The sequence below is a fragment of the Aspergillus karnatakaensis genome (assembly GCF_047715665.1).
Source record: "Aspergillus karnatakaensis strain CBS 102800 unplaced genomic scaffold BJY04scaffold_18, whole genome shotgun sequence".
NCBI lineage: Eukaryota > Fungi > Ascomycota > Eurotiomycetes > Eurotiales > Aspergillaceae > Aspergillus > Aspergillus karnatakaensis.
Window position 1 is genome coordinate 309,001 of NW_027395730.1, and position 22,754 is coordinate 331,754.

Genomic DNA, 22,754 nt, shown 5'->3' on the forward strand with positions numbered 1-22,754 from the left:
AGTCAGGCCTTGGGGTTTGAATATCAATAAAGCTTAGTCAAGCTTAATTTTATACAGCTTTCACTTTGATAGAGGCATCTTCTCCAATACTTGGAAGACCTCAGGACCAGTGTCCATGTTGCACACAGAATGTAGGCTAGATGTTGTACGATTGCTCCGGCAGTATGATGAATGATAAATGGTTACAATGAAGGAAGAAGCTTTTTAGATATGTATTGCTAGGCAGCTATATACAAGTCAGGGCGACCGAGCCAGTGCTATACAAACAGTAGACACAACTCAGATCAGGCCCATAGATTAACGATGATAAGCCTTTCGCAAATCTAGATTAGACAATATCGTAATAGTAGCGACAGTGTGTGACAGAAAGTTGTGTCCATCTCTCAGCAAAGCAGGTATTGCTGTGTTCCCAGCTTTTGTTTCTAGGTGGCATCCCACCCCTGGTCGCGCAAGTGCGCCGCCTTCAGCCCTTGAGGGTCCATGAAGCAGGGAAGAGCCCCACGGCACCGAAGGATTGAAAAAGAAACCGATTGTTAGGGAAGATAGAATCGCAGATAATACCTGCTGCCGTTGATGAACCGGGCGTCCGAACGGAAGAACCATGCCACGAAAACGCAATAACAGAATCCGAACGTGACCGACGCAACCCATTGGTATCAGAAAACGATATAAAAAGGACCTATGCCACTCAAACAGTAAAAACCCCAAAACACCATAGTCTAATAGCGAGCGAGACGAAACGAACATGGGTTCTCCGTCAGGAAATAGCCGAACCCTCTATGGTCATAAGATGAAAAAATCGAAAAGCGTCACCGGGGTATCCTTTCTGGGCCCCTGAACCTTGCCTTGCCCATCATGAGATCCAAGTCGAAAGCGTAGAAATAAACAATGTAGTCGGGGTATCGATTCTCGGCCAGCACGGCGGAGACAGTAAGAAGAAAGTAGCAGAAGGAGAATTTAAGCTGTTGTACAATGGATTTCGATCCAATCGGGAGGAAAGTATGGTGCCACTGTGTGATGTGTGGAAGATCCGCATCGCACACTTCACGTCAGTAGAAGGCCCAGCAATCAGGTACCAGGAGAAGATCAGACGAGCGGAAGCAGTTACTCTTCATCGTCGCCCGAGCCTCCGTCTTTGCCGCCCTTGTGAACCTTCTTGTGACGACGCAGGTTCGAAACGACCGAGAAGTGTCGCCCACATCCTTCCACGTCACATGCGAATGCTGTATTTCGACACGTTAGTACCACGAAACGGTAACTGTGATGCTAATTCCGGGAGACTTACGCTTTTCGCCAGTGTGACTGTACATGTGAGTCTGGAGAGATGAGGGTCGGGTGAAGCGCTTGTCGCACACCTTGCACTTGTGCTTCTTCTGAGTGTTGGACGGCATCTTGGAGCTGAACTGGCTCATCATGGACTGTGGGCCAGGCGGAGCACTACCGTTCAACAAAGTGGCGGGCCGGGGCAGTGTGCGTGACAGGTGGCCATTCTCGTATGACTCTGAGGTGGTCGAGCTGTAGTCGGTGACTGATGACTCGACGGACGCCACGGAAGCGCTGTAGTATGGATATGATGCGGAGGAGATGGAAGAACCAGCGGAATGTGCCAGGGGAAACCCGTATGAATCGCCTGAGCCTCGAGATCCTCGTGGCCCGTAGACATTTCGCGGTGTGAGATCTTGGCTTAAGGCCATCATGCCTCGGCTTGCATCAAGGGCATCGCCAAATGTCGGGCCTGACGCGGGTTGCGGAGGAGCAACACGAGCAGCATCACTGGAGAAAGAACCGTTAGTATAGATACAGGATAGAAGCGGACTGCCAGGGTGTGCTTACGCATGAGACATCCTCCGGCTGTCCTGGTGAGCTGGAGATGCGTAGCTGATAGGTGTGGCATAGCTTGCTGGTGCGAAGCTGCTCATGGATGGGGCTGTGGTATAAGCTGGTGTTTGTTCAAAAGATGTACGGGGAACGTCGTGGGCAATGCCCATTATGTCAGGTGCGGGATAGCTGGTGGTTCCGGTAGCCGATGAGTAGTTGCTGCCCGCAACCATGGACGGTGCGGACACAGACATGGAGTATGGCAGGGAGATGTGAGATGGGCGGCTGCTGTCGTCCTGTTTGATACCAACGGACGTGGCGTAAACCGGGGGTGTCGAGTGGGACGAAGTGTGGGCAGCGGCCCAAGGATCCGTGAATTGTGGTGGTTGGCCGTGATGCGGTACGCCGTGCTGATAAACACTGTCAAACCCCATTCCGCCGTACTGGCGGTTCTGGTTTTCAATAACCATCGTCATTGAGAATAATGTGTGTTAAGGGAGATGCTGGGATGTCGCGAGGTTGTTGTGCTGGCAACCGGTGTGGTTGGAGCGACGATCAAGGGATAAGAAGTAGCTGGGTCAGCGCGCAGGACGAAGACTGCAGCTATCAAGGCGATCGATGATAACACGGGAGTATCGCGTGCAAAGTCGAGGGGTGGTGAGGTCTCAATTGAGTGTGATGATCTGCGCAAACGGTGAGGATGCGCGCAGGTGCAGGATGTTGTGAAAAGTATATAGGTAGGAGAGGAATGAGCTTGAGAGTTGAGAACCAACAGAGAGACAAGGGGGAGAGCAAAAGTGAGAGTGTACTGAAAGACAGTCTGGGGAAGGGCGATCGACGAAGCTTATGAACAAATACAGGACAGGATCTCTCTCATCCTTTAATGCTCATGCTCACAGGGACGAAGGAAGCCAAAGAGTGTTAGTGCCACTGACGACGTCCCGTCGGGGGACGGTTGCAGATCGTTACTTTGGGCCGCTTAGCCTTCGAAACGGTTTTAGTGTCGAAAAAAATAAATATTAAATATTAAATTCAGGACAAAATTTGGGAAAATCTGGAACTAGCGTGCGAAAAAGGAGAAGGCTGTGGGCAATCTCCAAATGGGAACCAGTTCCTCGGGTGACCCTCTTTTCCTCTTGTCCACTCTGCCTTCTGTTCTTTTTCCTGATTTCGATCCTTTATATTATTTCTCTTATTATTTTCTTCACATCTCCCTACCAAGAAATGGCACTAAATCTTAGTGAGGATCATTTTCCATGGGTGTTTTGTATACAATTGTCGAGTGCCTGCCAGGCCTCATGACTACCGTACCTGAACACTCTAGGGAGAAAACGAGGATGACTTGGACAAGTGCTGCAGCTGGAAGAAAGAACGCAGAAAAAAAAATTAAACATGCAGGCAAAACAAAGAAACCGCAAGGCTCGAGAGTTTACTGTGTGCTGCGAAAAAAAAAAAAAGAAAAGAAAAGAAAATAAGATCACATCAAGGCTCAAGCAGGGGCAGGGAGATGTTAGAACATCTGAAACTCCGGGATCGGAATACCTGCAATTACCTTAATATCATAAGTAGTGGAGGACAGCCGAAAAATTAGACCAAATCCAATAAGTAAGCCCGAATTAAGGAGAACACCTCGACTTCTGTTCTCTATGAGTTTGAGGATAATGGTGATAGGTAGGAAGAGAACAGCGGTTGATGACAGGGGGGTTGGTTACGAGGAACGGGCTCAGACGGTGGGTTCGCACAAAGAGTGCAAGGCAAACGCTGCACTGCACGAGAGGCAAATTCACCTTCATCTTATTTCAGGGACCTCTTTCTTTACCCAGTGCCATAACAACCTTCCTTTTCTAGAACAGATGTTTAAATTTGAAGTTGAGTTGATAGCTCAAGCCTCAAGCTCTCCCCTGAAGCATTATGGAGTCCCAATTTGTCGTGCTTTGTCCAAATTCGGGAAACAGTGCGGTCGACTGATAGAGACCGTGAGTCTCTGACTCTCTGGGGCGGGTGGGCTCTGAACGGGTGGTCTGGGGGAGCTTTTCGAAGTCAGGGACCTATAAAGACAAAGGGGCATTCAAGTGGACTTGCTGTTGGTGCAAGTCTGTGCCGTGTCTCCATTATTGCTCAACTCTGGTCCTTGTCACAAAAAATCGCCAGCCAACAGAAAAATGCCCAGATGAAGCTAAGATGCATCAACCAGGGTTCCAAGGCTATCCTCGAGCCCTTTTCACTGTTCATTTTCAACCTCTTTACAAAGTTCAAGGCGTGGTAGCGGGGAAGTCAGACAGTGTCACTGTCAAAGTACCGGCATGGGGGGCAGAACTCGGGGGAGGCGTCAACACCTTCCAGTCCAGAGTCCACAGGTCAAGCAATATGCTACAGAGTTGATCATCTTCGGTTTTTACTTGGGATTTCTCCGATGTACCTTAATTCTTTCCCCCTCTTATATCCTCAAATTCTAATTCGATACTCCGTGCATCAAGTATATTCGAAGCAAGAATAATATCGCCCTTATAATTGGATTAATAGGATGTACCGCAGTGCCCCGCGACAAGTGCCCGCCACCCACCCCCAGCCACGGCAACAACAAGACTTTTGTTCAGGGTCAAATAATATCGTCGCTCATGTATAACTCCGGGATCACGACCTTGTCATCTCCTCCGTGCGCTTGTTTCTCCTCCGAGGCTACAAGTCGTCATCCAGTTTCTGACTGGCTGGAGAGGAGATGGGGCGGACGGCTCAAACCGATGGATAGAGGAGCGGTCTAATCGCCAGATTCATCGTAGTGACGATGCATTTGACTTGCTGGTGATGCTGCATGTGCATGAAGAGGCACAGGATTAGATATTAAACTTGTTGTGAGGGCCAGTCAGAGATCCGTGTCTGTGGAGTGACGCCATTCTTACTGGGATAGCCCCCCTCCAGTTGCATTCTGCAGAGATCTCACACCCAGTCGTGCAGCTTAATATATCTTGAGGATAGCGTCATGGTCGCTGTTCCTCGCCGACGCAGACCAGGGACAACCTGTCGAACCTAATGAGCCACAGCTGCGATATAGACCTCGCCGTGTCCACGGTCGCTTCCTGCGGTCCGCGCCTCGACACCTACCCCGGCGGGAATAACATCATAGGGACCACGAGAAACAAAGCACCTTTATTATTCTTCATGATCGGAGAACTGGCCGAGGTCGAGGACTGTCTGAGATGGACTTGAATTGGGCGGAGATTCCTCCGGCTGCCCACCCCCCATGGTGAAATGCAACCAATCTCACACCCTGTGCTCTTGCTGCGGTTGTTTGGTGAAATATGTTCTGCTACCAAGGTCTCTAGCCTTCTTTAGAAGGAGTCTTATCATATTATGCTTTGCTCAAGCGGTTTACCCTCCGCAGTGCAACCTCGACTGCGTTCCTTTGCGGAGTTAAGTTGCCTTGGGCCTCCACCACCGACGTCAGCGGCCACGGGATGCTATCCACTAGGAGTGTGCCGTCAACAAATCCCTTCACCACCAGCATTATCCATCTATCAGGAATGATACCAATTATCCCGCGCCTATATTACTCATGGCCCACGGGAATAGTGGTCAATAACAAGCCGTAACCATTGGAAGACGCAACCTAGTGGATGGAGGTTGCCAGATCTGTGCTTTGCTTGTTATACCCTAGGTGTTCAACTGCCATCATCTGCGGGCGAGTAAGTATAGCAACTCAAGGCATCGCTTCAAGGAGAGAGAGCTTCAAGCCTTCAAGCGGATCGCTAGTACGATTGATCGGAATCTTAACCTTAAGCTTGAAGAACAGAGCTTCATTTATCCGTGATTGTCGCGATCGTAGTGTATCTTCTCCGAGTCTTGACGTCGAGCATCACCGAAGCGGGGGGTGGGAGTCTGCCATCTGTGACCTACATAGTACCTACTACTACCTAGTACGCGAGAAGGACTGGAGTGAGCGCATTGTTGCTCATGATCTGTGCTCGGCGGGGCGTCTGCTCAGAGCGCCATGACGGACAAGAGTGCTGGGCGTTCTCAGCGCATCTTCAGCCTAGCTGAGTTTATCTGGACTGACCCGCGTCCATCTCGAAAATCTGCGGTTAGTGATTCGACGATGGCCGCCTCTAATATGGAGAAGGAAAAGTGAGCGACAGGGGAAAGCAAAGCAGAGGCCATGCCGCGACCATGCCGTACCACGTCCACTCCCACTGCCACGCTGCCCATGCTCGTACTACAGTACTCCTCGCTTTTGCAAACTCCCCTTCCTACCGGCCGAGTTCATGACTTATTTTCGGCAGTTATACCAGTGATGAAAGAGAAAAATCGGTTTATTGCATGGCTTGACAAAAGCAATAAGTCAAGTGCTGGTGGGGGAGAAAGCATCGACATTCCCAAAGCAGCAGGTGCGTAAAAGTACCTAGGTAGGTAAATTGGCGGGTAAGCCCCTCCTTTCTTTTTCGTTTTCTTCGTGGGTCGTCAAGAATTCAACCCACTTTCTTCCCGCACTGGAGCTCTGCAATTCTTCAGGCTAACAGAAAACTGGAGCCCGCTTGTTCTCCAGAGTCGAGGTTTCAGCTCTCTTGCACTTCTAAAGTTCTGGGCTTCTGACGACTCTGGAGTCTGGCTTGATGGAAATTGTCCTGAATTCGATGCAATTGCAGCGAGACCACGTACTCCGTGTGTGGACCCCGACGCACTCAGCGGAATCTCCCGACTTGAAGAATTGCCCCAACAGCACATCGCTCCCTCCACCTCTTCGCCTTTCATCGGAAACTTGTCAAGACTCAAGAGGTTGTTGTTTGTTTGCCTCCGAGCTCGGCATGGGATACACTCCTCCGGGGAGCGACCAAGACGAGACCGGGCTAGAGATTATGTCATCTCACGCATCCTCGACGACTGAGATCTTGAGATTCTTGACAAGACACACTACCCTTCGTGTCAATAACCTTTACTACTGACCTTGCTCACTGGTTACGGAGTCGCGCAGTCACAGACTCACGGCGCAGGCAAGTACAGCCCTTGAGAGGTGCAAACCTAACTTTGATTTTAACTTTGACGTTTCTTTTGACCCGCCGCCCATCCTGAGTCTTGACTCTTGAATCTTGACTCTTGAGTCTCGAATCCACCTTCGCGCATGATGCTCACCTCACCGCTTCAGTCCAACAGGCCCTCATTTGCCTCCACAGCCCTCCAGACTCCAGTGCTCAGATCCACCAGCCCGCTATGCCTGATGTGATTTGGGGAGCAAGGAAGTGCATCCCAAGGGACAGGGATCTACTCTAAGCCCGTCCTGGCAGCTCGTATACTACTGGTTTGGGCAATTAGTGGATCCCAGAGACGGCACATCATCCCTTAAACGCGTAATCGCCAAGCACAGCTTTACCAATCACCTAATGCCACTCACAGACCCTGTTGGATCCTTTCCTAAATTTGCTGTGAGGTGACCAGTTCTGGTAATCCACGGATGTCCCAGCTTGGTGCCCTGGTCACACTTTCACGATCTCACGCAAAACAACCAATTGTGAGCGGATACGCCGCCAATTTCCCGCGAGTCCACGCTGAAAGAGGCTCCTTGAGTCCTTGTTCGTGCGGATTGGGAAGGTAAGCCACGACCCTTGGCACATGTTGGTGGCGTTGGGCCATTTGCTTAACGAGCCAATGTCTCCTATCCTGAAACTGCGCTGAGCTGCGACATGGACAGGGGAGACCGGGAGAAGTGCTCGGATTCTTGTAGCCTAGTAGGCGTCTTCTCCCGCCCGTCATTGCTCCTCCAGACCAATAAAAGCCTATATTATCGGCTCGAAGGAAGGCATGGTTTAGGGTTGCGGCGCACAATTCGTCTTGAGCCGCTCCTGTGATTGCACAGACTCAAGAAGTCCGTTTGAATGGAGATTACAAAGTTCAGTGCTGTTGATCTCTTATCGATCCCTCCGCACCGGTTCCTGAGCACAGCTGCGGTACTACAGTACCATAACGGCGGTTCTCTAGGAACATGGACGATCCGCCGAGCTGGTACAGACGTGATTTGCGAGCGATCAAAAGTGAAACGTGATGATCGACTCGACATCAACATGGAGGTTAAACAATCGGCAAATCTCGAGTCAGAACCCTGACTAAGGGTGATCCCCCATCTGTCATCTGCATGAGGTCGATCCCAGACGGCAGATCGTCGTTGATTGGCGCGAACGCCTTGACTCAGACTGTCACTGAGCCGACTCAGGCAAAGAAGCTTAGATAAGCACAGGGCTTGTGCCTGGCCAATCCATATCCGAATCCCAGAAACTCCCCGGGGCTGAAATTCAAATTTTGCTCAAAGCGCCCAGAGGTCACAAAGAGCAGCCTTAGTGTTGACAGCAGATACGGACAACAAAGACCTACACTCCTACAGTGACATTCATTTTCAGTTTCGGGTGTAGCGTCTCCTGCGGAATTGTTTGCCCAGCAATGGTTCATGGCTTCAGCAACTGCCAATGACGGGAGCCAACAAATATGGATAAGGCGAAGATGGAGGCGCCATTCTTAAGCCACTCAAGCCATCATCACAAAAAGCGGGGCCTCGCAGCGGAGATGCCTTAAAGAACCCCTCAAACCCATGGAACTAGGATACTCCGGCCGCTAAGAAGCTGCAGAAATTGCTGCCAAGGCGCCAGGGCTCACAGAAGCTTGGTCAAGATGGATGTGCACGCGTCAGCTCCTGTGGAACGGTGTAAATGAAGCTCTCTTGATTGGAGTCTGAGCAGTCGCCAAGCTCGGCTATCGATTATCTGCCGTGCCTGGGGAATGTCCTCGTGAGACGCTTTGCCTTATCAGGATTTCTATGTCGAGTGTCAGCAAGGGTTCCCTGCTGACCTGAGTCCTGACCCTCAGTGAGGGGAATCTGGCTTTTCAGGCTGTCTCGTGATTCTTGCGGAGACTCGAGACTTGAGACTCGAGAGTGATTTATTCTTCTCTGGCACGCATTTTTAGGTCTTTCGCTGGTCTTGCCATGCCACCCCGCAGCCCGCTGGGGGACACCGAAAACCTCCTCTGTACATCAGAATCCCTGCGTGCGATCCCGGAGTCTCCACCTCAAACCGCAACAGAGGAAGCTAAGCAGCCTGAAACACGCCACTCTCTAACCAATCTCCGCATTGGTCGAGAATTTGGATTTGAGACGTTATTGCACAGTGCAGACCACGAACCAGGGCAGCGGAGTACGGAGTTCGTTCCCAGGGATACTGCGATTTCCTCGAAAGTAAGGCTCCCAGATTATTGTTATCAGTGCTTAGTGCTATTATTGGAACGAGACTTGACTTGACATCACTCTCTTCAGAGGTCTCTCCTGAATCGTCGTTTGACCAGCTAGTCGCTTACAGTCACCTGATTACTTCCTTATCCGACAAATACCCGCACGTGACATTAGCCGTCAATGTGAAGCAGATGCAACGACGCGAGAGGTGAGACGATAGCGAAGAAATGGAGTGACAATACGCACTACGGACTTCTGATCCTATGGGTGAGGCCTGGCTCGGACAAGCTTCCTCGCGCAGCAACCCTACGTCTGTCTCGTTTGTATAAAGTATAGAGTGAGCATGCAGAAGGTGGACCCCGATACTTTTACTTGCCTTCCCTTTTAGTATCAGGACCCAAACGAGCTCTGCTTGCATTCGTACGAAGTATGTTCTTATAGAAATTCTGGGACTACCTCGTACAGGGACCATTCATGCCTCAGTGATTGGGTGTATTGATTGCCGTGGAGGCGTCTCAAATATAGTGACCGTTACATCTTGATGTGGACGCGCAATGCATTACAGGGATCAGAATCATCAGATTTCTATCTGAGCCACTGGCCCCAACGTCTTCCCGGGTTCTATCTATGGAACAAGTGCCGATCTTTAGTTAGACCCTGCAGCAGGCTAGCTTGCTGCTCTTGAGGGTTTGATGCAGAGATCACCTCTAAAACACCGCATCAAAGTACTTCTGACTTTCTAGTTTCTGGAGAGATGAATCGGTTATCGCGACCTGGTTATTAAATATATATCAATATTTAATGGACCGGTAACCTCAAGCCTCGGTCTCCAGCCTTGTGTGGCGGGCGAACTCATCTTCTCCAGTTGACGCCCGTCCGACTTCAACTCAAGCAGTCGCGTTCAGGGACGAAGCGACCTACCCAAATGGGCTTCAATACGCGGGCTCACCAATGGGTCCGCCGCAGAGGTGCACCCTGTTCCTTCTAGAAGACTGGAAATATTCGATAAGCGAGGGTAACGCGTGGCTTTGGATCCAGTAAGCGACTTTCTCCTTTCGTCAAATTGTATCAAACTATGAGGGATGTTCAAGACTTCGACCTGCCCTTCACGACTCACACACTCGATTGAGCGCGACTTCAACAAGGATTATGCCCGATCCGTCATTCAGAAAACCGGAACTCGACCTCATAGCTGTAGCTCGCCTGCGCCCTAACAGGTTCTTGCCTCAGACACAGAAACAGCAGAAGATAACCGCTGGCTTAAAGCCACAGGTGATGTGAGTGTGATTGTGGGCACACTGCATTGCAGGTGATGCTTGGCTTGCATCTGCATAACTAAATTCCAACCTGTTCTCCAATTGCGAGCCGTCTTAGCGAATCTGACTAGATGAGTTGTTGTTTGCCATCTGTCGCCTTCGAGGTCCAGGTCACTCAGCCCGCAGCTAGGTGGTTGAATCCAACTATGCGTACACCTGTCTTTGGCCGGCCTAGAGGGATGTACACTTAACAAAAGCGTCAGCCACGAGCCCAAGGATCTCATTTTGCCTTTCTCATGGCCGTCTTTAATCCGCATCCTACAGTCTCAGCTCCAGTGTCGCAGCCCGTACGTATGCTTCAGCTTCATGGCACCGTAAAAACTAGAACAAAGTTTACCGCGCAAAAAGCAAAAAGTGCCTCAGGATCCATCACACTTGCGGCCCCATCGAGTTACCCAATCTCCCATGCATCCCCTGAGCCCTATTCCGTACAGCAGAGGAAACCACTCAACGACCCTTCCCCCCTCAAGTTGCAACAAGCTCCCTCCTCCCAAGGGTTAACCAAAGGAAAAAGCATACCCACCATGATGGCAAGCCACCTACCAGTAACCTAACTCTATACAACCTAGACACCTCAGCCTCAGCGCCCAAAGCGGAAAATGAGAGAAAGGGGGTGGGCATCAAGTTTGCTCGGGACGTGAGAGGAACGTGGAAAAAAGCTTCCACTAACAGGAACTGGTGAAGTCGCAATCAATTCGAGGACCCTCAGTAGTCAGTGCTAGGCAGAAGAAACTCAAAGGGGCTGACGCTCAAGCCCCGAGGCGCCGCCCGCTTTTCTTCTTTTCTTCAGGCGGGAGGGAGGGGGCAGTACATTTCCCTGTCTGGTGAAGGTGCGACTGAACTATCTATCTCACGCCTTATATCTTAGCTTGGGAGTAGTACGAAGCGAGAATGTCTCGCATTTCCGCGAGCCACTCGTACCTTCTCTACTAGTACCTGGTACGGAGTACTTTCCTTCTCCTGAGAGTGAGAACAGACCATATATTCCGTCCCGGAGATGACCATCGATCCGCGGCCCAGGAATCCCTCAAGAGCCAAAGCCAGGAATCAGCACCCTACGTCGGCCTACGAGCCCTCTGCGCAGTGCGCGGCCATGCCCTCTTCCTCCGCCCTACCAATGAGACCCTGACAATCACCTCCACCCTAGCATCCAGGAAACGCATCAGATTGAGATTCACAGGAATGCGAAATGCCACAAGCGCAAGCCAAGCAGCCAACAAGCCAGCAATTCCCCACACTTGGCCGCCGCCCGCACATGACAGGGGGGCGCGCGATGGAGAAAGAGCTGACGCGGCATTTCGCACCCCTGCGAGGGTAATGCTTGGCATACCTAATTGCTGAGACCTTGTGTGGGCGATGCAAGCCTCGATATCAAATCATGTTGAGTGATTCACGGGGAAGACTGAGCTGGGGTTCCGAGTTGATGAGTTGGATTCTGAGGTTTTTTTTTGGTTTCGGGAGTGGCGAATTCTTTTTCTGTTATTCTATTATTATACGGACACGCAAGACTTGACTTGATCTTGTTGTTCTGAGAGGTGACTCTGTGCCGTGTTTGTTGGTTGCGACTGCAACTGCTCTTGCGAGGGAATGACGTAGAGTTTGGGATTTCGAGGTCAGGCTTTCTGACGTCTAACTAACTACAGGACAACTACGCTGCAACTACGACATCTGTTCAAGGAAAGAGCACTCGTGATTCAGGAATTTACTAGGAAATTCCCTGTAACAAAAATATACCCTATAATCAAGCGCCAGCCCTACCTAAAGTGCAAAAGACAAAACACGCCAATCAATGTCAAATCTCAAATGTATACATAACAACAGTAGTCGAAGGAAACAAGATCTGTTTTCACGATCTGGTCTGATTAAATCATAATCAACAGCTCATCCCGCTTCAGCCCATCATCCTCCAACTCCGGATAATAAGGCACAATCGAGTCCGCACTCTGCACATAGGCATCGTTGTACAACCGCCAGTATGGTGTTCGCACCTTTCGTGCGGAATGGAACAGACCGGCCCAGACGTAGTTCATCACCGTTCCTGTTCCGACAGCCATGCGGATCGCATCAACAGCTTCAATGACTCGATCAATGACGTGCGGGGAGGTTTCGAAGATATTAGGGAAGACAAGGTTCAGGAGATGGACCATTGCATCTTCACAGCCTAGACCGACGACGCCGAGCGCGATGTGTTTGACGACCGTCGCGGCTGTCTGGCGGTGGACTTGGTCGCGGTCGATGAGGGCGTCTTCGAGGAGAGGCGTAACGGCGTAGACGTAGTCCTTGGCCATTTCGCCAATGTATTCGAACAGGAAGGTCATCGCCTTGAGCACACCGTTCTGAACGTTGAGCTCGGGAACGCGGTACTCGTTCATGAGGGCTGGGAGGACGGTAAAGGGGGCGCAAGTTTCGGCGACGATACCGATAGCGACAGCTGTACAAACACGGGACTGGCGCTCTTGGACACGGAGGTTGTTAAGGAGGGTTGCCAGGACGTCTTGAGGACCGATGGCCTTAGCGATGAAACCAAAGGTGTTGTTTGCTGCGCGACGGATGCCCTTCTTGTGGGCTTTAAGCATGTCAAGGAGCTCGAAGCAGATGCGCATCCATTCGCGAGCGTTGACCGATTCGGGGCCTCGGTCAGCGATACGTCCGACAAGGTCAATGGTGTTTTCTTGCACTTTTTCGTGGCGGTTACGAAGAATAGGGGTGAGGCGGGGGAGGAGATCGCGGATTGGGGGTTGCATTTGGTTGATACCAACGACGGTGACGATGGAGCGAAGGGCTCCTAAAATGGAACCGAGAACCTCAGGGTATTCTTCACCAAGGTATTCATAAAGCACGATACCTAGTTTTCCCATGAGGGCATCTTCGCCGCATTGTTTCATAACCAGCGCGATCCGGGAGATGAGGTCTGCTGCTTGTTGTCGGACGGTGGCGGACTTGTTGTTCAACCGCCATAGAATCGTACTGACGATTTGGGGGAGGTATGGCTTGCAGCGGGTGCCGAGTGCGTTCACTACTGTGCCAAAGCCGTTCAAGATGATGATATCCTCGATGCTCTGCTCCTGGAAGGCATACAGGACACCGTCAATCAATCGTTCCTCCAGTCGCTCAGAAACGTCGGCAGCTCCGAGGGAAGCTATGGTTTTCTCCACCGTTTCCACGGTCATCTTTCGGTAAGGCTCGCTTTCGTCCTTGAGGTTGTTGATGGTCCGTTCCAGGATCTCACCAGCGCCAACCTTCTGTCCCAGGTCGACTGTAGTGTCAACCACTTGACGATAGTTCCTCCGGTCAAGAGCCATACGTCGAACCCAGAAACTCTTGAAGAAGTCGGTCAGAACATGTTCCTTCAGGTAGCTAGCTGTGACACCATCAGTGCTTGCGCACTGTGATACCACCTTGAGAACGACCTTCTTCATCTCTTCATCTGGAGATGAGAACTCTCGAAGAAGAATCTCCATGATCTGGCTGGTGTAGTAGTTTGCATACTCCTCATCCATCAGAGGAATAATGTAACCAACAGCTTTGAGGAAAGCCGCCAAACCCTTACCGCGCTGCTTCCGGGCTCCAGTCCAAAGAGGGTTGAGAATCTCATCGAAACTCTCAATACCGTACGGGTTGGCTGCCTCTGCTAAGGCTGCCACAGCCAAGGCAGTAACTGTCCGCACCTTGGCTTGTTCGTCACTGAGATTGTCCGCAATGCAGTCAACTAGACCCTTCAGGTGAGGGAGGATAGCGCAACCCATGAGGATGGGGATTTGCTGGACGATCTTGACACCAGTGTGTCGAGCTTGCCAAGACTTCTTACTGCGACACACAGCGCGAAGGAAGGGAAGGAGGGCGGGAATACCGAGAGCGGAAGCGACGACAGCGAAAGCTCGAGCCGTGGTGTTTCGTACATATTCATCGACGTGGTCAATATCAGGACGCATAGTACTGATCATGGTCGCAAGACCTGCAGCCTTTGCGAGGTTGGAGATAATTTCACGACCCTCGACACGAGCGTAGTAGTCCTGATCGATGAGCAGCGGTTCAATGACAACCAAGATCTTATGGACGTAGGGCCGGACAAGATCGTCTAGCTTGTAGAGCACGCGATCGATGACTTTCACGAGCAAGTGGCGCTCCTGATCTTCAAGCGACTTCTCCATGAGCAGTGGCAGAATTTGGTTGAACAACGGACCTGCGCCGAATTGTCGAGCATTGTCTGTGAGTTGACGCAGGGCGGTCTTTCGCATCGGCGGTGTGCCGTTCTTGACCTTCAGCAGCAGTCGCATGATTTTTCGTTCTTTCAGTTCGTCCACCGACATTGCCGACTCGTCTCCAGCTTCCATTAGCTTTCCAAAGTATGCCATATCCTCCGGCTTGAAGAACTGAAGGTCACCAACGCCAGGAATCTCGGTGGGGAGCTGCTTGCCAAGGGAACGTGCGCTCTCAGGTTCTTGCATCATAAAGCCACCAACACCAGTGGAGCTGTTCATCGGAGCAGGAGTTGCCATGAGCTTCCGTGCAGCAGTTCGAATAGGAGCATAGCCGGGAGGGGGCTCGAGGGTCTTGTAGCCTTCCGAGGGGAGCATCATGTCGAGCTCCTCGTCTGACCAGGGAGCATTGCGGCCGGAGATATCAGTTCCGAAACTGGTTGGCATAAGAGGCGCACCTCCTTGAGAAGGATGCATGGGGGTAGCTAGTCCTTGATTGCCAACGGGTGTTGCGGATCCAATCGCCGGGGCTTGATCCCATCGTGATCGGCGTTTGGGAGCGTCCTCTGCACCGCCGAGGGCAGGTGTTTGATCCCAACGTGACTTTTTGGTCTCAGCTGCAGGGGCAGGGGTAGCTTCATCGGTCTCTGGAGCTACATCCCAGCGTTGCTTGCGCTTGCGACCAGTCACAACAGACACGGTTGAGCCGGCTTCGGTGTTCTCCTTGTCCTCCAGCTTCAGAGTGGCCTCGTGCTCCACGACACCGTTTTCGCCACTAGCCTGTTTTTCAGCGATCAGCTTCTGAACACGCTCTTCTTCTTTTTCAATCTCACGAAGAGCCATAACCTCACGGTATGTCTGGCCCTCTTCCTCAACGTTGGCATGAGAGTTCGCAGCAAAGGGATCGGCCCGGGTGGGCGTCAGCGGTCCACGGTCGAAGCGACGCTTCTGGTAGTCAGTCTCTCGGTCAGAGATCCTGGCTGCCTTTTCGCGTCCCAGGAGAATATCCTCCTCCTCAACCCCGTTTCCTCGGGCAAACTCGTCAATCTGGTTTCGCGTTGCGGTATATTGGCCGACCAAGCGGTGGCCACCATCCGCATCCTCCATGTCCTCATCTCCATCATCTACAGCGATAGAGGTGCTATATCCCGCATATTTGTCGGCACCGTCACGATCGTAGAGGGACGTATCGAATGACTCGGTCAACGAGGCCTTGGTCGAGTTGTCAGTGCGCTGGTTAGACGGATCAAAGGTCCTGGAACCTTTTTTCGCAGCGGACGCCGCGTTGCGCTCAGCCTGGAGCTTCCGAACAGCCTCGAAATCAGCTGCAGTCGGGATTAGTGATGGTCGCGAGGAGTGCAAAATTGAAAACCTACCGTCGGACATCTTGTCGGTGGAATATAGTTAAAGACGCGATAGAGAGCAAGCAACCTCTGGGTAAAGCAGTAGCAGCCGCTACATTCGGATAAGAAGCCGTAACAAGGGCGCCACGGCGATGGTTCAGAGCTTGGAGTTGATACCGAAGACTGAACGGGGGCGCAAAAAAGGATGAAGTCAAGACAGCGGATGACTAACGGGGTGTCACGTGAAAAGTACCTCCCATAACACGTGATATTTGCTGTCGCGCCAGAGTTGCTCTGCAGGAATTGCAGATGATATCAAAACAAGTAAGACTTTCTTTGTAGTTGGTTGGTCTATGTCCTGAGAATCTAGACTAGCTGCTGCTGCGCCTCGCTTGGTTTGAATGCTGGGGGTTGGTTTCTACACTAGCCCTGTCGTCTCTTCTATTCAAAATATATACTTTCTCCCAGCACCAACTGATTAGGACGACGTTTCATAGCAGGACGAAAAAAGCAATAATTGATTGGTATAAAACCATTCGAGCTGCAAAGACTGTCAAGAAATGAGCTTTTGAGAGCACTTTATTGGCATCGTAGTGACAGTTTCGGTAGAATGACACTGTGAGGGGTATTGGAGCATGACTCTCATCCTTCCACTTCGGCCAGGACACGACATTTGAACTTCAGCACTGAAAGTGCTAACCGCTCACACTATTCGTATAGAATCTTCATTTTCTCAATCATCGTATACTCAGATAGAACCTTTCAATATGCCATCTCACCCAGATACCTACTATTTGCCTCCAACCGCTCACGTCCCCAACAACCCCTTACCTGTGCTACACTACAGAGATGTCCTCCCACACCCGCGAACAGAAGAGCAAGCAACGAAGTTTCTGACGGCTCATAAATGGGAGAAGAGGGTAGGTTTACTTTGAAGTCTCCTGCAGAGCCTCTCTGATTTTTATCGACTCTAGGGAACATGGGGCGCTATCTGGATAAGCCATTTCCACCCTAATAGCCATGAATGTTACGGTAAGCGACACACTTTGAGTACTGTAATTGCAGGATTGGGGTTGATAAAAGCAGGCGTCTTTCAAGGATCATCTACACTCCTCCTCGGGGCAGCCGGCGAGGATGGAATCGTCGATGTCGGCGTACGAGTTGTTGTTCAGGCAGGGGATGTTATAGTTCTCCCAGCGGGGACTGGCCATAGTTCGGTGGAGGGGCAGTTTACTGAAGATTACCAGTATGTTGGGGTGTATCCAGAGGTACGTTTCTCATGTGACTTGTCTGGCGCTCTACTTATCGACCGTTGTAGGATTGTCCCACGTGGAGGAATGAGTATGGGAAAACGAAGATTAATTCGGAGACTTTTCGAGATGAAATTGCCGGCGTTGCGGTACCTGAAGAAGATCCTGTTTATGGTAGGAATGGACCGCTACTGGAACTGTGGTCAAAGCCCTTGCGTGTGTAAACATGAGCTTGCCATGGGAGTCAGGCCTGGGCTAAGAATAACAAGAGACGACAATCCTAGGGTGGGTGGGGACTCGATTTGTATGGGGTTGAATCACCAGGTCTATTTGCAGATATATTAGAACTTCGTCAATTATTACACGAGCCGATGCATCGAGCTCAAACAAGCCAAAAAGACTGCCCAGAACGCCTATAAGGACAGTAGGAGGAGTAGAAGAACAGGCTTGAAAAGAAGACGGCACCGGGCAGTCAATATAGATAATACGAGTACACCTAGCGAATGCGGTCCAGCCTGGCGCGGTTCATGGCAAGTTGTTCGTCGACATTTTCGCTCTGTTATACAGTTAGCACCGAAAAGAGTTACCGACAGAGGGAATATCCTGACCTTGTTCGTGATGCGCTCCAAATGCTTGTTTTGCTCATCAAGCTCACGACCGGTGGCTTTGGCGAGGAGGTTTAATCTTCCTGTGGCACCAGAAAGCAAATCCAAGTTCTGCTCAATCTCGTCCTCCATTGCGTCATCCTCACTGTCTGCCTCAAACTGGTACTTGGCCCTTTCTGTGACGGATGTCTTTTTAGGTTTCGGGGCTCTGTTGGATTCGCGCTCAATTTCTCGGAATGTTCGGTCCATGCGCTGATTGAGTTGATAACCAGCACTTCGAGTTCCTGCTTGAGCATCACGATCCGCTCGGTGTGTGTTGAGCACCTTCTCGTCACGCTCTCTCTTCCGCTGCGCACTTGTAAATGGGTTGGAGACATGCACGGCGAACATGCTCTTATTAAGCGTCTTCAGTTCTCGAGCCTTTTCGTCTGCAATACGTCCTTCCACACCGGCTTTATCTAGGTGCCCTTCTGCGTTGTTTATCATTTCACCCTGAGCGCCGAGGCGAGCAAGTGTCTCTCGACTCTGTTCTTCGGCTCGGGCAGCAATTCGGAGAGCGTTTCGTGTGGATGCAATGTCACTCTGTTTCATCATCCGAATATCTTGTTTGACGGCCTGAATCTCTTGCTCCTCCTCTTCTTCGGCAGTAAGTTGGCGTTCCTGGTAGGTAGAAGTGGTGTACGCATTGCTGCCGCCTCCGTAGCCGCTGGGCTGGCCAGACTGTTCCTCGGAGTACGGTGGTGGTGCGTTGGCCGGTTGCGCGGCGGCCCTCTCACTGGCCCCCCCAAAGAGCGCAGCTCTGTTATCATCGCCGGCCGATTGGGTGTCGGAGCCACCGAACCCCCCATAGCCACCAGGGCCATACCGCGAAGCTGGAGCAGCGCCCGCGCTGCCGCCGTACCGATTGGCGCCGTACCCGGATTGGTTGTTATACGAGTTCGGTGCGTAGCCTTGATATTTGTTGTCTCCAGGGATCTGAGACTTGTTATCTCCGGGAACGTAATCCGGAGGGCCGTTGGGCTGCATGCCGGGAGGTGGGGGCGCTACTCCCGCATTGATCTTGGCTCTTGTGTAGGGGTCGACAGGGTTGGGCTTCGCGTAGGGGTTCGCAGAGGGAGCAGGGCTCTTGCTCTTCGATCTGGAGCCGAAGAGAGCTAGGCGGTTGGAGGAATCGTCGTCGCCGCCGTCAGACGACTTCTTGAGTCCGAAGCGCTTCATAACTGGGCTGGAAGATTTGTGACTGTGGACGGAAAATAAGCCTCAAAGGAAGTAGAGAAAACCAAGAGAATTGGTTCCGCTGCGAGTTTGAACGAGTGAAGAGTTAAGGATGAGAGAAGAGAGGGGTGGGAGTGGAAGAGGGATCATTTGGACTGTAACCTTTGAGGTGTCAGGGGAGGCAGCGGCAAAAAGGACGTCCTGATACCTTGAGGCAGCTCCGTAAATAGATTACACAAGTACCTGGCCGTAGCTCTTGGGCAGCAGAGGGTATTAACCGTATCATTACAGTCCAAGCTCAGGTGCAAAACCAAGCTAGTCCAGGAATAGCTTAGTGCGAGTGGCTGGACCCTTCTAAGCCTCACTGCGACGACGCCCGTTGCAACGTCAATTGCCTCTCTACATGCTTCACACATGCCTCCACGGTAGCCATGGCGCCGTTTCCTGGGTCTGATGCAGACTATTTTAAGGATAAGGCCCGTAGAGACCTTTTGAACTTACTTGAAGGCGTGAGTAAGGCTCCTGGTTCGGTTGTGCTGGAATTCCCAAGCTGAAACATTGTCTCTAGGTCCGTGGAAAGAAGAACTTGGTCATCAGCCAGGGCCTCGCTGGCCCGGTTGGACTTTTTGTTAAGTTCTCACAGCTTCAGGAGTATGGCGTGGATCGCGTATTTTTGCTTGAGAATGGGAATGTCGACTCATCACAGCGCAATGTTGTATTTTTAGCCTATGCCGAAAAGATCCGCCAGGTGCGGACAGTCGCAGGTATGTCAGATTGTCTATGCAATGTCGACTTGCGTTCCTCTATGTCTGCTGCGCATGTGATTGCCTCGATGAAGTCTACCCAACTGGAACAAGAAAAAGATTACGCAGATTGATTCCTACTCTACGTAGTTGGTAGAGTTCCATAAATGGAAATTTCGTTTGAGAACTCATCTCAAGGCTTTCTTTCATTGTATAGTCTGATTGAATGCCATCAGTGTGAGCTGACATCCACGCAGAGCAGATCCAGCGATTACAGCGCACTAGCAGTGTAGACCATGAATTCTCCATCTTCTGGGTCCCGCGGCGGACTCTTGTAAGCAACAACATTCTTGAGAGCGCGGGTATCATTGGGGATGTGAACATCGCTGAGCTACCTCTCTACTTCTTCTCTCTGGAGCAAGATGTTCTCTCTCTGGAATTGGAAGACTCTTTCTCTGATTTGTATCTGGTAAGGATATTCTTCTGGTGGACCGAGCGAAACTGATATCTGTACAGCACAAAGACCCCGGATGCGTTTTCCATGCAGCGAAAGCTCTCATGGACATCCAGCAGAGACATGGTTATTTCCCTCGAATAGTAGGAAAAGGCGACCACGCTCGACGACTTACTGACCTCTTGCTACGTATGCGAAAAGAGCTTGACGCAGAAGAAAGTTCCGGATTGACGGGACTTTCCTCTCGAAACCTCCTGCCTAGCGCCAGCATAGAGAGTCTGATTGTAATTGACCGTGAGGTGGATTTTGGCACGCCGTTGCTCACGCAGCTGACCTACGAGGGGTTGATTGATGAATTGGTTGGAATCAGACATAACCAAGCGGACGTCGACACATCAATAGTAGGGGCTAGCTCAACACCCCAGACCCAGGAGTCTTCAAAAGCATCTCAGCAATCAAAGCACGGCCAGAAACGGAAGATCCAGCTTGACGCTTCCGACCAGCTGTTTAATCAACTGCGAGACGCGAACTTTGCTATTGTCGGTGACGTTTTGAATAAGGTCGCTCGACGTCTAGAAACAGACTACGAAAGCCGTCATGCCGCCAAAACGACAACCGAAATTCGCGAGTTCGTGAACAAACTTCCAACGTACCAGCTCGAGCATCAAAGTCTCAAAGTGCACACCAACCTTGCCGAGGAAATAGCCAGAAATACCCGTTCAGACATCTTCCGCAAAATTTTAGAGGTCCAGCAAAATGATGCTGCCGGCACCGATCCAACTTACCAACACCCCCTAATTGAAGAACTTATCGCCCGTGATGTTCCCCTCAAAACGATACTTCGCCTCCTCTGCCTCGAGTCCTGTATGTCCGGCGGCCTCCGCTCAAAGGACCTCGAAAACTTCAAGCGACAGGTCGTGCAGGCATACGGACACCAGCATCTACTCACATTTAGTGCGCTCGAGAAAATGGAACTCCTCACGTCTCGTTCGTCCGCACCCACGATACCCATCCCCGGAACCGGCGCCCAAACAGGCTCTAGAACAAACTACACCCACCTTCGGAAACATCTCCGCCTGCTCATTGAAGAAGTTAGTGAGAAGGAACCTGAGGATATTGCCTACGTCTACAGCGGGTTTGCACCCCTCAGTATCCGTCTAGTCCAATGCGTTCTTCAGAAATCATACATCCTCTCGTTAACGAAAGGCACTGCCGCCTCAAGCGCGAACACCGCATCGCCCGGTTGGCTTGGCTTCGAAGATGTAGTGAAGAGCGCCCGTGGCTCAACATTCAGTATAGTCCAGAAAGGTGACGATAAAGCGATTCGGGCAAGACAGACCTTGAGCGCGAGCAATGCGATCAAGACGGTGTTCGTGTTATTCTTGGGCGGGATTACATTTACAGAAATTGCGGCGCTGAGGTTCATTGCTGCTCAGGAGGCGCCGAAGAGGAAGATTGTGATTTGCACGACGAGCGTGATTAATGGGGATCGGATGATGGATGCGGCGATTGAGAAGGGGAGTTTCGCGGCGGCTGAGAATTGATTTCAGGTAAATAGGCTACCAACTCCATGCTTTCTCTATTTTACCAGGTTTTCTCCGCGCTCAACCGTAACTTAGATTGTAAGAGGCTTTGACATTCTTCAATGAACTTCGGCCGGATGGAACTCATCCAGTCCGAGTTCATGAGCAAATGAGGGGTTGCTTTTAGGCAGCTGTGCACTTCCAAGCCTAAGGAGGCACCAAACCAGCTGGTCAGCCATTTCAAAATACCTTCAAAAGCCACATGAAGAGATGACATAACTAAATACTAAAGTAAGATAAAGTGGACGTCTTCCTCAACTACCACAACCGAATAGGTGTTGAGCCCACGATTTTGCCACTCATGCGCCACTGGTTGAAACATCACCAACGATAAACAAAGCCCCTACACAAGAGAAGCTATAGTTAATACCTAAAATCCCTCCACATGATCTTGCACAACCGGTACGGGTACTCCCTGATTAACCTTCCGCTCCACGACCTTATCAGCATGTTCCTTGAAGTACTTTTCCCTCGAAATCTCATCCTTCGGTATCGGGTCCTTCAGCGTCCTCATTTTCTCATGACTGATGATATAGAAATGCGTGTCGGTAACAAAGGCCGCCTCACCGATGAAGTCTCCGCGGATCTGCGTGTCTTGCGTCATCTTTGCAGCGTTATTCCTGAATGCAATGACTCCGCCAACGGACCCCGGTAGCCTCGAGAGAACACAAGATGGGTTCTAGTGGGCCGTGCTGAGCCGGATAGCGCAGTAATTGATGTTGTATCCGGTTCCCTAGCCCGCGTAGATGTAGAAGTGTCCAGCAGCTGTGCTACCCTGTGCGTATCCAAGTCGCCTGCTCTCCGCAAGAGCACTGATAGTAGAGAGCTTCCTTCGTGGCAGACTAGTGCTCGTCCTATGCAGGCTTCGTCGTTTTGGTAGGGAACCAAGTCAAGGTTATCCTGGGAATAGGCGTTGGATACGAGAAAAGAGGGAATGGTCAAAGAATATCTGGTTGCGAGCATGATTTATAAGGAGCAACGGTGGCGTTCTATCACGTGTCGCAGTCAGGCAGCTAGGGTA

At 51.1% G+C, this 22,754-nt stretch overlaps 7 protein-coding genes across 7 annotated transcripts; 3 read left to right on the forward strand and 4 right to left on the reverse strand.

Moving 5' to 3' along the window:
* Nucleotides 1–201: 201 nt before the first annotated feature.
* Nucleotides 202–992, reverse strand: BJY04DRAFT_38170 (uncharacterized protein). Its single transcript, XM_073720252.1, has one exon. It carries the CDS (start codon nt 745–747, stop codon nt 298–300), a length of 450 nt encoding a protein of 149 aa, XP_073572460.1. The 5' UTR covers nt 748–992; the 3' UTR covers nt 202–297.
* Nucleotides 993–2,479, reverse strand: BJY04DRAFT_38169 (C2H2-type zinc finger protein). The gene is made up of 2 exons (XM_073720251.1): nt 1,834–2,479; nt 993–1,773 (listed from the first exon to the last, which is right to left on the reverse strand). The coding sequence occupies exons 1-2, from the start codon at nt 2,292–2,294 to the stop codon at nt 1,239–1,241; spliced, it is 996 nt and encodes a 331-aa protein (XP_073572461.1). The 5' UTR covers nt 2,295–2,479; the 3' UTR covers nt 993–1,238.
* A 2,727-nt stretch (nt 2,480–5,206) lies between these two features.
* On the forward strand, nt 5,207–5,868 carry BJY04DRAFT_38189 (uncharacterized protein). The gene has a single exon (XM_073720253.1). It carries the CDS (start codon nt 5,433–5,435, stop codon nt 5,808–5,810), a length of 378 nt encoding a protein of 125 aa, XP_073572462.1. The 5' UTR covers nt 5,207–5,432; the 3' UTR covers nt 5,811–5,868.
* Nucleotides 5,869–12,203: 6,335 nt separating this feature from the next.
* On the reverse strand, nt 12,204–15,926 carry BJY04DRAFT_217142 (U2 snRNP complex subunit HSH155; the record flags this gene model as incomplete). Its single annotated transcript, XM_073715958.1, has 2 exons — nt 12,204–15,865; nt 15,917–15,926. The coding sequence occupies 2 exons, from the start codon at nt 15,924–15,926 to the stop codon at nt 12,204–12,206; spliced, it is 3,672 nt and encodes a 1,223-aa protein (XP_073572463.1).
* Nucleotides 15,927–16,200: 274 nt separating this feature from the next.
* BJY04DRAFT_38251 (cupin domain-containing protein) lies at nt 16,201–17,429 on the forward strand. The gene is made up of 5 exons (XM_073720254.1): nt 16,201–16,207; nt 16,384–16,803; nt 16,858–16,915; nt 16,970–17,151; nt 17,202–17,429. Exons 2-5 carry the CDS (start codon nt 16,651–16,653, stop codon nt 17,355–17,357), a joined length of 549 nt encoding a protein of 182 aa, XP_073572464.1. The 5' UTR covers nt 16,201–16,207; nt 16,384–16,650; the 3' UTR covers nt 17,358–17,429.
* A 200-nt stretch (nt 17,430–17,629) lies between these two features.
* Nucleotides 17,630–18,956, reverse strand: BJY04DRAFT_217144 (putative plasma membrane SNARE protein (Sec9); the record flags this gene model as incomplete). Its single annotated transcript, XM_073715959.1, has 2 exons — nt 17,630–17,689; nt 17,742–18,956. 2 exons carry the CDS (start codon nt 18,954–18,956, stop codon nt 17,630–17,632), a joined length of 1,275 nt encoding a protein of 424 aa, XP_073572465.1.
* Nucleotides 18,957–19,384: 428 nt separating this feature from the next.
* On the forward strand, nt 19,385–21,694 carry BJY04DRAFT_217145 (Sec1 family protein; the record flags this gene model as incomplete). The annotated part of the gene is made up of 4 exons (XM_073715960.1): nt 19,385–19,462; nt 19,522–19,717; nt 19,954–20,165; nt 20,213–21,694. The coding sequence occupies 4 exons, from the start codon at nt 19,385–19,387 to the stop codon at nt 21,692–21,694; spliced, it is 1,968 nt and encodes a 655-aa protein (XP_073572466.1).
* Between the last annotated feature and the right edge of the window lie 1,060 nt (nt 21,695–22,754).

What these genes read in the sequence shown, in the direction of transcription:
- BJY04DRAFT_38169 (XM_073720251.1), bottom strand. Translation starts at nt 2,294, where the DNA reads ATGACGATGGTTATTGAAAACCAGAACCGCCAGTACGGCGGAATGGGG. An exon ending in AGCCGGAGGATGTCTCATGC is followed by an intron (nt 1,774 to 1,833) that starts GTAAGCACACCC and finishes TTCTTTCTCCAG; the next exon opens with TGATGCTGCTCGTGTTGCTC.
- BJY04DRAFT_38189 (XM_073720253.1), top strand. Translation starts at nt 5,433, where the DNA reads ATGGAGGTTGCCAGATCTGTGCTTTGCTTGTTATACCCTAGGTGTTCA.
- BJY04DRAFT_38170 (XM_073720252.1), bottom strand. Translation starts at nt 747, where the DNA reads ATGTTCGTTTCGTCTCGCTCGCTATTAGACTATGGTGTTTTGGGGTTT.
- BJY04DRAFT_38251 (XM_073720254.1), top strand. Translation starts at nt 16,651, where the DNA reads ATGCCATCTCACCCAGATACCTACTATTTGCCTCCAACCGCTCACGTC. An exon ending in TAATAGCCATGAATGTTACG is followed by an intron (nt 16,916 to 16,969) that starts GTAAGCGACACA and finishes TGATAAAAGCAG; the next exon opens with GCGTCTTTCAAGGATCATCT. An exon ending in ATGTTGGGGTGTATCCAGAG is followed by an intron (nt 17,152 to 17,201) that starts GTACGTTTCTCA and finishes CGACCGTTGTAG; the next exon opens with GATTGTCCCACGTGGAGGAA.